The sequence below is a fragment of the Echinops telfairi genome, unplaced genomic scaffold, assembly GCF_000313985.2.
Source record: "Echinops telfairi isolate 266 unplaced genomic scaffold, ASM31398v2 ScPeMD7_21;HRSCAF=78, whole genome shotgun sequence".
Classification (NCBI taxonomy): domain Eukaryota; kingdom Metazoa; phylum Chordata; class Mammalia; order Afrosoricida; family Tenrecidae; genus Echinops; species Echinops telfairi.
The window spans coordinates 14,056,424-14,073,800 of record NW_022103918.1 but is presented as its reverse complement, the minus strand read 5'-3'; the positions used below and the strand labels follow the sequence as shown (position 1 = coordinate 14,073,800).

The following is a 17,377-nucleotide window of genomic DNA, read 5'->3' as shown; positions in this document are numbered from 1 at the left end:
CTCTCCTCCACCCTCCCACTCTTGTGAAACCTTGATAAATTATAAATAATTGTTATTTTTATATCTTACACCGTCTGCTGTCTCCCTTCACCCACATTTCTGTTGTTCGTCAGGGGTGGTGGGGGGTGGTGGTGGTATATGTTGATCATTGTGATCGGTTCCCCCTTTTTCCACTGTTTCCCCCAACCTTTCCCCTACCCTCATGGTATTGCTACTCCCATTACTGTTCTTGAGGGGTTTATCTGTCCTGGATTCCATGTGTTGTGAGCTCTTATCAGTACCAGTGTATATGTCTGGTTTAGCTGGATTTGTAAGGTTGAACTGGGTCATGATGGGGGGGGACGGGACATTAAAGAACTAGAGGAATGTTGTGTTTTTCATCAGTGCTTTACTGCACCCTGGCTGACTTGTTCCTTCCTTGTGACCCTTCTGTGAGGGGATGTCCAATTGTCTACAGATGGGCTGTGGGTTTCAACCCCACCCCACTCTTTCGCATCAGGTCTTCCAAGTGTTGCTAAGTTAAGGGAAGATTAAGACGTTTATCACAAAGACATCACTAGTTGATGGCTGCATCCCATTTTCAGGGCTTTTAAAGACATTGGTGTGGCATTTGATTAAAGAGCAATGTTGTGAGAGATAGGATTATCAAAACAGGACAACATGGTGCTTCAGGGCAAAGTTGTGACAATTATTTAAGTGTTGGCTAATCTGGGGTAGGTATTGGGTTGCCAAATATTAGTTGGAGGTGTGAACCCACCTGCTGCTCTAGCTGAAAAAGACGAGGCTGCCTGTCTCTATACAGCCTCAGAAACGTCAAGGAGCTGCCCGTCTCTGCTCTGCAGGATCACTCTGAATGACTCCATGGCAGGGGTGGGTTGACTGCCGTGATGAGCTGACGTGTGCCAGGTGCTTCAGGATACCCAAGAGCCAGTGACTGATCCATAAGTGTGCAATAAATACTCTTATTTATTGAGTAGGGGATATGGAGAAAAGGGGGAAAATGGTATGAATTAGAAAAGTCAGGATCGCAACTGAGTTGAATATGAAGTCTTTGGACAATTAAAGGAAGGAAAACATCTGATTTCCAGAAAAACAGACTGGTCTTAATGGGACAGGCTAGAATTTGTGGTTAGTTTTTTGGTTTTTTTTGGTACCGGGAGTGGGGTGTGGATAGTTTTAAGACATGGAGTATAGAGGATAGATGAGACCAAATTTAAGTGCAATATATGAAACATTTTTAGTGCTATTTACTGACATCCGTTTAAATTTATGTATAATTTGACTCCCTGAGATAATCACGATGATTGGAAAAATGAAAAAATATAAAACTATTTATTGTATTAAACAAATACAAAACCTCTCAAATAGCACAATTTCTAGGCGCCCCCACCCATATTCTGTTACCCCAACACTCTGCCTGTTTTGACTGGAGCTTTGTGCTGGTTGCCAAAAAAAGGGAGAAGTACCATCTTCATTTATCCTTGTCACAACCATTAGAATTCTGTCTGGGCTTTTAGAAATTAAATTGTTACTGCCAATATGTATTTTACACGGCCAACTTTCAAAAACCTTATATCATGAATGTAACAATTAACTTCACAGGGTTTTTTTGGTGGGGGGGATTGTAACAACTAACCATTATTCTGATTCTTTCACTATTGATGGGTGAGTTAGTTAATTGTGCCAGCCTGGCCGATAATCACATGTGGTGCTGGTTGAAAGGCAGAGGGATAAATGGGTGGTGAAGCCTCGCCTTTCTAGTTCTCGGGTCTCTTGTTTTGTGATGGTTGCATCGGGTGCAGCTGCCTTAGCAGTTCTCTGCTTCAGCTTGCAAGATGGATTTCCTACAAGACATCCCCAAGGAGAAGCCGCATGGATCTATCCCGATGCAGCCCTGGGTGCTGGAGCAGCCGTGTGGAGACCCTTGCCAGTGCTGAGATGCTTACACATTCACGGACTCAGCTTTCCTCCTGCAGTCGGCATCATTGCCTCTGTTTTGTGAGGTGGAGGACTTTGTGGACTGGTGTTGGGGTAAAGGGTTAATATTGGACTTGTGGGCTTGGGCAGCATTGGGTTGGGATGTTTTCGTGATGCACCTTTTCTTTACATAAAACTCTCTCTTATACGTGAGTTGCTGTGGATTTGTTTCTCCAAAGTACCTAGACTAATACAATGGGTTTTGTTCGGCTTTCTTCCCTCAATTTGACCATTCCTAACAGCCCTCCCCACTTTTTTTAATCATCCAGATAGTATTAAACTATTTATTCTGTGGAGGGTTTTCTGTTATCACCTACTAGCTCTAATTTTCTTCTAAAATGAAACATGATAGTTTCACTATGGGACTTGGGTGAATTATAACCTTTCCTTTATCAACACCTTTCCATTCGTATTAGATTCTAATAGTTGTTTTGTTTGTTTTAGGTTTGCATCCCTGATGGTGCTTATGCAGTAATGCTAGGAGTTCTTGTGCTTTTTATGCAGAGATGTACTAACTAGGCTAAGGATCGGGTGCAGTGGGTAATCCAGGATAACACAGGGAAAAACATTCTCACTGAATGAATTGAGAATGAGGTTGGAAAATGAAAATACGGATGTGCAGTTGAGGAAAAAAAAACACAATCATGCACACATTGGGTAAGTGAGTGAAACACAACCAGACCAAGGCAGCCAGTCTCCAAATGGGAGAGAACTGGATGAGGTGTTGAAAACTGTTCTTGTTATACACTCACTTTCATGTGGATTTTGAACTTGAATCCCTTTTTAAAAAAATCCTTTTCCCACATGCCTGTGGTTCATGACTGTTTGTAAAGCACCTGACACAGGCACAGTCTAATGCTGATGGTCATTCTAGCCTGCTAGGTAATACAATCCACATTTGACTAATGAGACAAGTGATGCTCAAGGGAGTTAAGTCATTTGCCCAGCTGGTACATGGAGGGTTGGAATTGGCAGCTAGCTCAATCTCTCCAGTCTGTGCTGACTCAGAATTTACTATAAGATACTGCAAGTATCTTTAATACCAGCATTGATCTTTAATGCCAGTCCTGATTGATGATAGCCCCTGTGGGGTGGTAGTCCTTATATTGGCAGACATTGCTTTGAATAGAATTGTGCTGTGTGCTACCAGAGTGGGGACATTTCTGGACCTGACTGCTGGGCACCCTGAGGGCCCTCATTGCTGAAAATGTTCATTTCTTTTTACTACGTTTTCTCATTAGTTTACAGTTCCACTAGCTGAGTGACTGGGTGGGATGCTTCACCTCTTTAGGATTTACATCCTCAACTGTATATAAAATATAGGGGTAGGCCTAATATTTACTTCAGGTGGTTTTCTAGGGATTAAATGTGTGTGTACCCATGTGGTTTCTACACATCACAGTTATAGGTACAAATGTCATAATGAAAAAACTTCTTCCTTTACAGGTCTTCTTGAATTTTCTTTGGGAAAATTTACATACTTCAAGCTCAGCAGGCCCTTCCCAGAGGAAGCTATTTTGCGTCACATTTCCATCAACGCAACTTTTCTTATTTTTCAAATACATTCGCAGTATCAGAATACAACGGTGTCTTTTTCTAAGGTAAATACAAAGACTTATTTCCATATATTTGGGACTTGTATTTGGTATAAACATTGTTTATGTTTAAGACTCAAATCTTTAAACAACAAAAAAGATTTTTGCTTTGCTAAGTTAACTGTTGAGACTGGGGGCTCCCTTGAGCACAACAGCCTCTGATTTAAAGAGGGATTAGTAGTGCTGGGTTTGGGGGAACTGTCCTCTGTGCTGTCTCATCTCAGTTTAAGCTTTCTTTATCATTTCCTTTAGTTTTTATTTTTTTTAAACTGTAGTATAGTGTTTCCCAAAGTGGGTGATTTTGCCTCTTGAGGGATATTGGAATGGCTTAGGAGGGTACTGCAAAAGCAGATTTCTATACTTTATCCTGGATTGTAGGCTATACTACAAAAGTTTTTAATTGTTAGGGGGCCACCAGGTAATTTCTCCCCCAATATATTTGGGAACCAATGATCTAGTGGGACCTTGATGACTTTTACTTGCTATGTTCCAGAAGAAACCTGGAAGAAATTAAAGAAATGTACATTGTACCTCGTGTTAATAAAGAAACAAATTAAAGAAATGTACATTGTACCTCATGTTAATAAAGAAATTAAAGAAATGTACATTGTACCTCGTGTTAATAAAGAAAGAAATTAAAGAAATGTACATTGTACCTCGTGTTAGTAAAGAAATTAAAGAAATGTACATTGTACCTCATGTTAATAAAGAAAGAAGTTAAAGAAATGTACATTATACCTCATGTTAATAAAGATTAGAGCAGAAATAAATGGACAGACAACAAAAGCAATAATCAATAGAGTAGAAGTTGGGTCTTTGAAATGATTAACAAAATTGACAGCACTGGCAAACCAAATGAAGGAAAAGAAAAACAAGATGCAGATATTATGACTAAGAATCAAAATGGATGCCATCATGACACCACAACAGAATGAACTGAAGTTAAAAAAATAAAACAATACTGTGATGTACCAGCAAATTTGGAAACTTAGAAGAACTGGGCAAATTTCTAGAAACACATTACCTACCTAAGACCGACACATGTAAGAACACTGAACAGACCCATCACAAAGAAGGACTGAACTGGTCATTAAAACCCCCCCACCAAAAAAAATTCCAGGGTCAGATGGCTTCACTGGGAAATCCTACAAAGACTAAAGAAGAGCTGGCACCAATTCTACTCAGACTATTGTAGAATGTAAACAGTGTGGCAAAGTCCTACATTCATTTTATGGGCAAGCATCGTGCTTGTACTGACCTGGAAAAGACATCACCAGAGTAGAAAAGTACAGACTAGCTTCCCTTATATGCATAGCTGCAGAAATTCTCAACAGAACCTTAGCCAGCAGAAATAATAATAATAATAATAATAAAACACACCATGACCAAGTGAGATTCATTCCAGGTGTTGTAAGGATGGTTCTTCAACATTACAAAAACAGTCAATGTAATCTACCATGTTAGTGAAGGGGAAAAAAAGCCACATGATCATATCAATTGATGCAGATAAGGCATTTGACAAAAGCTAACACCCATTCCTGATAAAAACATTCAACAAAATAAGAATAGAAAGGCAATTCCTTAACATAATAAAGGGGATTTGTGCAAAACCAATGGCCAATATTGTCACTAAATGGGGGGATACTGAAAGCATTCCCTTTGTGAATGAGAATACAATGATTCCCTTTAATACCACTCTTGTTCAATGTTGTGCTAGAAGTCTGTTAGCTATTAGACAACAAAAAGAAATCAAAGGCATCTAAATTGGCAAAGAAGTAAACCTGTGTAGATGATCTGATTCTATAAGTAGAAAACTCCAAAGACTCACAAGACCTTGTTGGAACTAATGGGTAGACTCTACAATGTGGCAGGATACATGATCCTTATATAAAAACCAATGGATTCCTATATATTAACAAATAAAGCTCTGAAAAAGAAATCAAGAAAACAATACCGTTTGCAATAGCTTCCTGAAAGATGCAATACTTAGGAAATCTAACCAGAGAAACAAAAGACTTGTACAAAGAACATTACAAAAACCCAAGAGACCCACATAAATGGAATAAGATACCATGTTCCTGGATAGGAAGGCTTAACATTGTAAAAATGTCAATACTATACAAAACTCAAACCCAGAATCTAAAACTCCCTGCCATTGACTTGATTCCAAATCATAGCAATGCTATAGGGTAGGGTAGAAGTGCCCCTATGGGTTTCTCAGCCTATAATTGTTTATAGGAGTAAAAAGCCCTGTGTTATAATGTATTTCTTGATCTAGATCCCAAAATCATTCTCTAAAGAGATGAAAAAGCTAATCACCCAGGATAAGCAAAGCACCTCAAAAGATTTTCCATTCTCAAAACTTGCCACACAACCATGATAGTCAAACCAGGCTAGTACTGGTACAATGAGAAATATGTAGACCGCGGAACAAAATAGAGAACCCAGAAATAAATCCATCTACCTTCAGAAAACTAATTTTTTGACAAAGGACAGTAAAAAATACCTCTTTAATAATGAGTGAGGCAAAATTGGATTCTATTTGCAAGACCCATACCTTACTACCATATACATAAACAACTTATGATGGATTAAAACCTGAATATAAACCCCAGAATGATAAAAACCATCAATGAAAAAATAGGCATAAGCGTAGGGGCCCTAATTCACGGTTCAAACACACGCTCAAACATGGAAACATACATGCACAACAGAAGACAGAGTCTAAGACTGGGACTTTCTAAAAATAAGAAAACGTGCACCAGGCAATTTCACTAAAAGAAAATTCACAGACTGGGAACACATTATTGGCAGTGGCATATTGTAAAAAACATTAAAAGGCAAAAAAATCTATAGAAAACGGTAACACCTCAGCAAGAAAAAGGTGGATCGCCCAATTAAAAAATGAGTGGAGGATGTGAACAAAGAGTTTACCGAAGAAGACATTCAAGTAGCTAACAGACATACAGAAATGCTCAAGGTCATTTGCTTTCTGAGAGGTGCAAGTCAAAACAATGATGAGATACCACTTCACCACAGAACTGAAAACAAAACAAGACTAAAGGAACTAGAGGAAGTGTGCATAGACGGGAACCCTCATAAATTGTTGGAAAGACTAAAACTGCACAACTATTGTAGAAGGCAGTATGCAGTTTCCTCCAGCAGCTCAGAATAGAAACACCCCATGACTCAGCAATTGTGTTCCTTGCTATATTCCCTACAGAAATAAGGAGCACAGCGTGAACAGCTCTGTGTACACCCATGCTTATCACAGCGCTCACTACTCAGAGTAGCAAGAAGATGGAAACAACTTCAGTGTCCACCGGTGGGAGAATGGATACATAAACTTAGGTACATACGTTTGTACAGTGGAATACTACGATCATTAAAGAAGAATAAAACGAACACCGCATGACAGATGGATTTGGACAATACTGTGGGGTTAAAGGGAAGAGGGGACCCCACAAAACATCACAGGTTCGGTAGGCGCAATTGTACAGCGATAATAAGTAGAGATTATAGTAAAGTCATAGCATGAGAGTTAAGGATGGAGTCAAGTAATGGAGTCAGACGCAATTCATGGTAGCATTGCTCACCTCAGCTAGGCTTGATGGTCCTCGTGGAGGGGGCTTAGTCGTCAGAGAAGAAGCCACTGCTTCGTCCTCCTTAGTCACCTTCTCCAGCCACCCTCCCGAGAACCAGGGAGCCTCATTATTTATTGCTAGTCACGCATCATATCTCTTTAGGGGGATCTGATTACAGAGTCATACATCACAGAAAGGGGCAATACAATTCATTCTAGAACAAGTTTGATCACTCTGATGTCTCATATAATAAAACAGACAACTACTATTCTGGGAGGCATGCAAGTCCCCTGATAGCAGACAATAACCTGAGTCACAGGGAGGGGTAACGACATAGGCAATACAATCAATAGGAGGGGGATGACCTAGGGGTGTGCCCACATTTGTTGTGGGATAAACAATGGTGTCTGCTTGATCTAGACAGCTGATAATGACTATCTAACCTTGGTCATCCTTGGGCAGGTTTGCCCTCTCTGGTATCTCCTGCAAGTAAACAAACCACCACTATCCTTATCAGAAGGGAGTGGGTCTTATTTACGGTGAGTCAGACTAATAGTCTAGCCACTATAGATGGCTGATGTTAAGGAGAATAACCTCTGACCTACTTTCGCTGATCACCTATTGTATAGTCACTCTTAAGCAGCTAAGTCTGGTACATATTTTGGGGAGACAACTTAAGAGAAATCCTTCTGTTCCTCATACAATACCGGTATTATGCTGAATGAAGATAGTCAAACACAAAAGGGCACATACTCTATGAAACCCCTGTTATTTTTTTTGAAAAAGGAAAGATTTTCCTTACCAAAAGAAGCCACTTATAATGGTTAGCAGTGGTGGAAGGGAAGAAGGAGCAATAAGCTCGAGGGTAGACCGGTATTAATTGAGGGAGGGGAAGATAATGCACTACAATATACTCAATGCTAGAGTCGATTCTGACGCATAGTGACCCCGTAAGACCAGTAGAACTGCCCCTGTGAGTTTCCAGTACTGTCTCCTGAGGGTGGCCTGTGACCTTTGAACTGCTGCCCTTGGGACCACAGCCCGATGTGTAACCACGACACTGCCAGGGCTCCTTATACTACAAGTGGGAGATCAAGTAAGGGGGTGGATGGGGAAAGAGGGCGCGTCTTAGGGAGGTTTGATGAATTGTTTAAAGTTATTGAATGGAAAAAATGATAGATCTGCTCTATAAATCCTCACTTTATTCATAATAATAAAAATTTGAAAGGAAAACTCTCTGGCCCCTTTTCTTATTCTGAGTCCTATACCCCTTAGCTCTTTATTGTTTGAAATATTTTTCAAGCAGATGGAGGAAGGAAGCTATAGAGGGGAGGTTTTTCTGAGGAAGAATTACAAAGAGTCAAAAGAAACTTTGGGCTGAGGCATATGCTTATTACTGTGATTCTGTGGATAGTTCCATGACGTCTGCATATATAAGCACTTATCACATAGTATAATTTTTTCTTTATTATGTCATTGCCTTGGGGCCAGGCTCATGCTCTATCTTGGTAGACATGGTGGGTTCAAACTACTGACCTTTTGGTTAGCAGCAGAGTACCTTATCCACTGCACCACCAGGGCTCTTAATATTTGATACAGCCCATCCATCTTAATTCTGTGAAATAGAAAAGCTTGGGGATTTCGCTGTGCAGCTGATGTTGCTGGGCAAAGGTTGCGTGCTAAGCAATTCATCTGCATGTATGTCTGGTCCCATGCACATAGACTAGGTGAAAAAAGCAAAAACTTTACATTATCTAAGAGAAATGTCTGTTTGTTTGTGGGGTTCCCCCCCTTTCATTTTGAGAAGATCTAGAATGAAATATGCATATTAGACTCACTCTGGAATTTAAATATCATGCTCAACTCTTTCATGATATATGTATGTATGTATGTGTATATATATATATATTATTTTTTTTTTTCCCCCCCTGACTACAGACTCTCCTTCCCAGTACTTCAGGAACAGGTACTGACGTAGGACTGGTATTCATTCTTAGACCAGAGCAGAGTATGTGCATATGGTACTTAGAATCTGCAGATGCTGAGCCTGTCCAAAATATAGCTGTTCCACTCTCCTACTCAGAAAGAGGTAAGTAAACTTCTCCATTCCTTTCTAGAAAGATGCAAAATATGGGACATGCTGATGAAATTTGAGAATTATAAAACCACCTATTATAAGTGTAATTTATTGAATCAGGGTTTAAAAGTAAGATGGAGAATTAGCATGATGACTGTAAGCCTAGGTAGAGACTAAGAGAATTCATTTATTCCTTATAAAAAACACTTACGGATCCCTTGGAGAAGTAACAGAAAGAGAAGACATAATCCGTAACCCTTTAGCTTGATGTCCTAGCCTTAGGAGGCAGAGGAAGCATTGTCATGGAGGCGTGGGAGAGGAACGGTCTATTGGGATAGTGAAGATTGTGTGGGCTTGGATGGAACTAGCATGTGAAGTACCTTGTCCACCATCTGAGATTTTCATTGTTCTGTGGGTTCCCAGGGGAAGCACAGAGTTTTTAAGCAGAGAAGTGATGCAATCTGCTTTATCACAAAACAAACTCTAAAGGCAGCATGAGGTGGGTTGGAAAGGGTCGGGCAGAATCAGCTGTCATCACACCTTTTAAAGTGAGAAATGAAGATCTGAATCTCAAGAAGAGAGATGGAGAAGAAGGGATGGGCTGAGATGTTTGGAAGGCAGAATTGTTAGGTGGGACCCAGACTTCACGCTGGGGCAATGGGACTATGCTGTTGCTGTGGTGAGGTGCATGGAGTCAGTGACAATGTACAGCAGCCCAGTGTACCCCAGAACGAAACGTCGCCTGACCCTGCGCCAGCCTCCCAATGTTCCAGTGGTCAGGTCCATGGTTGCAGCCACTGTGTCAGTCCATCTTGCTGAGGGCCTTCCTCTCTCTTGCTTCCCTTCCACTTTACCAAGCTTGATGTCCTCCCCCAGGGACTGATGTCTCCTGACCACAGGTCCAAAAATATGTAAGCCATCCTTGCTTCTAAGGAGCATTCTGGCTGAACTTCCTCCAAGATGGAGTGGTGTGCCCTTGTAGTGGTCTGTGGTATCTTCAGTGTTCTTCACCAGCACCACAATCGAACTGCATCGGTTTTTCATCAGTCGTCAGAAGGCCTCAGCTCCCCACTTTGGAGGAAGGAGCCGCTGAAAACCTTATGAAGCAGAGCTGGGAGAGGCTGTGCCAACCAGGCACAGGGACAGGCTTGTGGTGGCTAAATGTTTGGGGAATTGGTATGGGAAGCAAGCAATTTCACATTAGGGCCTAATCTGAGATTCCCATTGGACATCCAGATTGAAATGCCTCGTAGTTTAAGTTAGAGACCTGGAGTGGAGGGGTGAGTTAGGTATAGAGTCAACACTAAATGGATGCTTGTCTGTGAGTTTAGTTATAAGTTTAGGGGAAAGAGTAAAAGCAGGTGCTTTTGTAGGCCTGCCGTATGGCAGAGACTGTTTTGGGAGATACAAACTGCCGAGAAGAGCCCCAAGGCTACGAAGTGAACCAATGGTAAGGGGTGATCCAGGGCTGTGCGTTAGCAAGGAGTGGTAAATAGTACATAGTGCACTGCAGCGAGAGAGATCAAGAGATGGGACTGAAATTACCTGCACGACAGGACAATTAGGAGTCAGTGGTGACCTGTCACGAGAGTCATTTTTAGTGGAGCAATATGGATGATAACTAGAATACAGAGATTGAAGAGGATGAGTGAGGAAATTTAGACTGCTTTTAAGGTCTGGTGGTAAAGCTAAGATGAGGGAACAATGGCTCATAAAAGAGGTAGAACCTAAAAAGTTACGAAGGTTGAGGAACAAAAATGTTTTGAGGAACAAAAGTGTTATCTGTAGCAAAGTAATACGTACATGGGAAAAACCATAGTATCTCTAATTTGGTACACAGAATCCTGTGTACCAAGCAAAATTATGAACACAGGTTCAATTAGAGTGCATATGATTTTCTAAGCCACCATAGCTATTTGAAAATGCAGGAAAAGGAGTGTGAAAGAAGCTTCACAGCATTTTGAAGATGATTCCACATGATTTTGAACTTATATCCGCACTGCCTATTTTCCATTCCAACTTTGGCCAGGGGAAGTCAACCATCAGAAATCCAATAATTTGTGGAAACTAAGAGCCAACTGTGGGAATGATTATATGAGTGCACAAAGTTGTGATCTGAGCAGTCTTTAAGTTGGTTTACCCTGGTCTGTCTCATTCACATCTTCACATCAGTGTACCATGTATAATTCTTCATGTGGAGGCAAGCGAATTAATGTCAAATGACTCCTTTAGGCTTCACCGTCCTTTTAAATGTCACAGGTAGGATTTCTAACAAGAAAAGAAAAGCTGCTCTAGCTACATTGTGCATGTACACAAAGTGCTCCTGCTTTATTTTGTTTTTTCATTCAATACCCAGGCTTCTTCTATAAAATGATGGGAGTCTTGGGGTCTCTTTTTTTCACTCTTTGCGTATACTCACAGACTAGACCTGTGGGTGGAAGCAGTGTATGATAAATGGACACCCCTTTCTCTAGTACCCAAGGAGCTTCTTTTATCTTTGCCACTGTTTCTCTCTTCAATTTATTTGTGCTTGCGCTTTTTTGGAGACACAAAACCTAATAAACACTTCTCTTCCTCGGAAATGCACAATTCAATCATTTGACATAATTGCGGGGTGTCCTCGGAGATCCTGAAGCCCATTCGCAGACTCCAGCTTAGGCATCTCTTCTTACCTTCTTACTCTGAAGCAGTGGCTGGCCAATGACAGACCAGGGGCTAAATCCAGCACTCTGCCTGTCTTTGTACATAAAGAGTTTTTTTGAGTACAGTCATGTGTATTCATTTACATATTGTATACAGCTGCCCATAAGTAGTTGAAACTGACGGCCAGACTCAAAAAGCTTTGAATCTTTCCTTTCCTTACAGAACTGGTTGTGTTTGACCCTGGCTCTTGAACTCTGAACTTCAGTTAACTTTATTCACTTTAACCTCCTTTTGTTAAGACTAGAAGTCTTGAGGACTTTTAACTGGAAGTTCTTGTAAGCTTACTGGTTTATTTTTGTAAGTATGATTTGGACTTCAAAGAGTTATGGCCAGTAACTTGTTATTATTATTATTTTTTCTAGATCCTATTCCTGGCGGCTGTAATTTAGAGTTTGATTTAGATATTGATCCTAACATTTACTTGGAGTATAATTTCTTTGAAACGATCATCAAATTTGCCCCAGCAAACCTAGGCTATGCAAGGTATGTCTGTTTTTGATCATATGTGAGTAACTATTATGGAGATCCTGGGGAACTCTCGCAAAAGCTATAAGTCTTGCTTAATAAAATGAAATAGTGTCTTTTTTATCAGTTTTGAATTGGTATAATTTAAACATTATTACTAATATCTGTGTTCTCATTCACAATTATTATTTTCCACCTCCATTTTCATGAACTTCATTATTTGAATACCCAGAGGCTTAAGTCTTAGAGGACTTACTATAAAGAATTTTTTTAGATAGAGAAAGCATTCTACACCCTGGAACACTTTTGTATATTTATAAGGGTTTTATTATTTTGACAAAAGCCCTGCCTTGACTTTTACTTTAATATTAATGATAGCTAACATTTGAGTGCTCCTTTAGTTAACTGAAAGCTTGGTGGTTTGAGTCCACTCACAAGTGCAGCAGAAGAAAGGCCTGGCCATCTACTTCTGAAGAAAAATTAGCCATGGGAAACTGTGTGGGGCACAGTTCTAATCAGACATACGTGGTGGTGCCCTGAGTCCGAATCAACTTGACAGCAACTGGTTGTGCATCATCCGTGGCACTGAGGGCTGTTTACTCTTTGCCATTTACCTGCCATAATTTTATGAGAAATTGGCGATGGTTCTTGTTTTCCAGAGATTCTCTAATGGTGGTTGATGGTACGTGACTTGCTCACTTGCACACCTCTAACAAATGGCAAAGCTGGCCTTTGCCACTAGGCTTGGCTGACATCAGAGTTTGAACATTTGGCCACGCTGCCTCTCCCCAATCCCGGCTCTGCAAGAGATGACTGTTAAATTTCAGCTATTGCAAGAGCACAAAACTGGAGCTTTGGCTCCTTTCTGTACATGGGACTTCCACCACAAGAGACTTATGTTCAGTTTTGTACTTTAGAGGCGCAGACCCCCCACCATGTGACCTTGAGACGGGCCAGGACTCTAGGTGGAGGTTGCGATACGATGTCTATCAGTATTTCCTGCCTGAGAATGACCTCAGTGAGCAGGTGTTGCTGACGCACCTGCAGAGGATGGCCGAAGTGTCTCAGGTGAAGGCCAATGCTATCAAGGTAAATCTTGTTCATATGCCTGGAGCGTCCAGGTCGGGATGCCCTTGTGCTCCTTCTTGAGTCATCATTTTATTTGCTTTTATTTATCATTTTGGGAGTTTTTGCCAGTGATTTGACGGTTGAAGAGCTGTATTTGTTTTGTTAAGTTCTATTTACAAGCACATATATGCCTTTATATTGCCTTCCCCAGTTCTACAGACCCCTGGTGGCATAGTGGGTTACGCATTTGGCTACTAGCTACAAGGTTGGTCTCTCCTCGCAGTAGTGGGCCGGTCATCCCACTGTTCCCCACCCTTGCTCCACAAATACAGCCGATGTGCAGCTGTATTTTTTTTTTTTGGTGTAAATTAACTACACCATTTTTTTGCTTGTCAAAGCAAAAAAAACAAAACAAAACACCAATCATTTCACATGTTGTGAATTCGAATAAGTGACAGCCACTATAATGTCTTGATGATTTAGAAGACCCTTTATTCGGTTATAACCAGACTGCTAGAATCTAAAAGCAATTCTTTGATTGCAGTCCCAAGTCCACATCTCAGTCCATCATTAAGGCGGAAAAACTCATTTATCACCTGTCTAGGGTTCAATCCAGCACGAACCGAAGCAGGAAGCAAAATTAATGGATTAATTGTAACTTCAAGAAGAGTAAGCATGCATTACAAGGTACATTTCTTATCATAAAAGAAACAATACCAACATTGATTACAACATCCTGGTTGCCATAACAAAATTAACTACACCATTCAGATTACAACATCCAAGGGAACAATATTGAATCAGAACAAACAATATATTGAAGAATAATCTAAATCAATTGTAGTGTCCAGAACCTGGGAACATGGGAGTACATTCTAAAATTAATCATCAGCAGAGACTTTCCCATAAGGGGAGGGAGAACGGGCAGGTTTTTTGAGATGGGAGGGAGGGAAGGGCAAGTTACTTAGCAGCTTACAAAAGTGGAGTTTCTTTTGGTAGTCTGCCTCACACAGGAGAAAGGTGTGGTGGTTACATAATTTCATGTCAGCTTGATAAGTGTAGAAGTAGATTCTAGATCACAGGCTGATCATGCCTCCTTGTGGCCGTGGCCTTCTCATGAGGATTCTGGGAACTTCCTCTCTTTCTACCTGGAAGCAGGACACACACTCTCTTTCTCTGCTTAACCTTCCTGCTGGCAAGACACTTGGCGAGATGGAGGAGCCACGTGGAGACCCACGGCAGCGCCGAGATGCTTTCACCACCACTGGATCCACAAGACTTTGCACCCATTGGCTTGTGATGTTCCTGCATTTTGCAGCCCAACATGTAACTACCATGCCACAGAGCTCCCGTATCTATGGTACAACATTTACAATTCTGATCAAGAGTACTAACAACCCAAAAATCTGAGTGTACATATTTGCCTGCGTATACTCAAATTGTTGGTTGTCAGTATTCTTGATCAGAATTGTTTATGTTATGGTATTTGCATAGCACAGCAAACAGACCCACTGCCACTGGTCAGTTCTGATGTGTAACAAGTGTACAGGACAGTTGCCCCTGTGGGTTTCTGAGGAGTCAATCGTTACAGGAGTGGAAAGCTGACTCCTTCTCCTGGTGAGCACCTGGTGAGTTCAAACTGCTGACCTGAAGGTTCGCCGCCCCATGTGTAATCCACGACGCCACCGGGGCTCCTAGCATTTACTGTAGTTGACCCATATTCTTAGGCCCGTCTCAGAGCCTTCCTTACTTTGGTCACATTTTGCTGACTATGCCCATGTTATTTGTGGCCTTTTCCTTCACCCGTGTTAACATGTCTACTATCTAGTAAGTTGTTCTCGCTCTCATGCCTGGTAACCATCAAAGAGTGTTGCTCTCGGTATGTAGACCTGTTCTTTCTATAAAAGTGATGTCATACAATATTTGCCCTTGTGTGATTGACTTTTTCAAAATCAGCATAATATGCCCCCCAGAAGCATTATTCTTTATTGTTACATAGCATTCCATTGTATTTATCTACCACATTTTGTGTATTCACTCATCCATTGTGCACACTTAGGTTCTTTCATCTTTTTGCTATTGTGAATAATGCTGCAATAAACATGGGCATTCTTAGATATGTTCATGTTACTGCTATTTCTGTAGGATGCATACCTCAGAGTGGATCGCTGGATCATACAGTATTCCAATTTCTAGCTCTCTGACGAAGTACCATACCATTTTGATAGTGATTGTACCATGTTGCAATCCTACCAGCAATGTATAGCCCTGGTGGTGGCACAGTGTTTACACCTTGGGCTGCTAACCATAAGGACAGCAGTATAAAACCACCAGCCACTCCATGGAAGAGAGATGGGGCTTTCTACCCCTGTAAAGAGTTACTGTCTTGGAAACTGACAAGGGCAGTTCTACCCTGTCCTACAGGATTATTATGAGTCAGCATTGACTCTAGCAGGGTTTCGTGTTTAGAGACCAGCAGTATACGAGAGTCCCCGTGTCCCCACAACCCCGCCAGCATTTTTTAAATCAGTATCATTATTGTCAAAATGAGATAGTATCTCACTGTAGTTTCAGTTGGCATCTCAAAGAAGTGGTTCTCAACTTTCCTCATGCCGCGACCTTTTAATACAGTTCCTCATGTGGTGGTGACCCCCCAACCATAAAATTATTTCCGTTGCTACTTCATAACTGTCATTTTGCTACTGTTATGAATCGGGCAACCCCTGTGAAAGGGTCGTTTGACCCCCAAAGGGGTCGTGACCCAGAGGTTGAGAACCGCTGCTCTAAAGGCTGAGGATTATGACATATTTTCATGTGTTTGTTAGCTATCTGGCTATCTTCTTTGGTGAAGTGTCTGTTTAAATTCTTGCTCCTCCTTGTTCCCTCCCTTTATTTTTACAGAGGGTGGGAGGGTTGGTGTTCTCTCTATTGAAAGAATATTAGACCCACAGAAAAATTATAGAAGATGATAAAGTATCGTAATACACAGTATAATGCTGCTTTAATAGTAGTAAAATATGAAGATAACATCTTATGCTTAAATTTTTTTAATACATGGTTCAAAGCAAGTAGATAACATGATGCATTCTGCAAAAAAATATGAGAAAGTCAACAGGCACGTATAAAAGTCTACTCCTAATCTCCCAAAGACTAAGGAGGCAGCATGAGCAAACTCTAAGAAGGGCAACTCTGGAGGCTATAGTGGGCTCTGCTATTTAAAGTAATGAAGCACTTTCTTTGCTTTCTGAATTTGTTTCACCAGAAGATTTCCTCAGTAGGTCAGATGCAGGTTTGCAGCCAAGTGGAAAACAGTTTCCAGGAATAAAATCAGTGATTCCTAAGGAGAAGCTGACGTAGTTTTTCTGAATAATTCTGGGTTTGACAAACCTAGACTCCTTAGACTGTTATCTTCGATACTGGAATCCTTGGTGGCATGGTGAGTTATGCACTGGACTACTAACTGCAAGGTCAGCAGTTCAAAACCACCAGTTGCTTGGAACCCACAGGAGCAGTTCTGCTCTGCTCTGTAGGTTCACGGTCAGTCAGAAGTGATATGGTGGCAGTGAGTTAAGTTTGGGTTTGGAGCTGTCATAGATACTCTCAACCTCTTCCTCACCTTGCCCCAGGCCTTTATACTTCACACTTTCCAAACACACTTGAGAGGGAGTTACTGTACTAGTTATGTGATCTTGAGCAAGTTTCTTAATTTCTTGTCTTAGTTTTTTGGCTCTCTAATAGGGGAAACAATAGTACTACCTGCCTAATGGAGTTGGTAAGGAGGATTTAGTAAGCCAAGTACTTAAAAAGGCCTAGGCACAGAGAAAGCATTCATACTTCAGCTATTATTATTTCTACATGTTATTGAAGTGGTAAAGTTTTTCTATTGATTTTAGAGATTAGACTTTGCC

General features: G+C 41.0%; 1 protein-coding gene across 2 annotated transcripts in view; it reads left to right on the top strand.

Moving 5' to 3' along the window:
• Positions 1 to 17,377, top strand: part of TM7SF3 (transmembrane 7 superfamily member 3) — a 45,301-nt gene that overhangs the window by 9,435 nt on the left and 18,489 nt on the right. For both annotated transcript variants that reach the window (XM_045288474.1, XM_045288475.1), the window contains 4 exons: positions 3,424 to 3,578; positions 9,095 to 9,245; positions 12,299 to 12,419; positions 13,319 to 13,490. In XM_045288474.1, the coding sequence (XP_045144409.1) occupies positions 3,424 to 3,578; positions 9,095 to 9,245; positions 12,299 to 12,419; positions 13,319 to 13,490 (599 nt within the window). The remainder of the gene's footprint in view (positions 1 to 3,423; positions 3,579 to 9,094; positions 9,246 to 12,298; positions 12,420 to 13,318; positions 13,491 to 17,377) is intronic.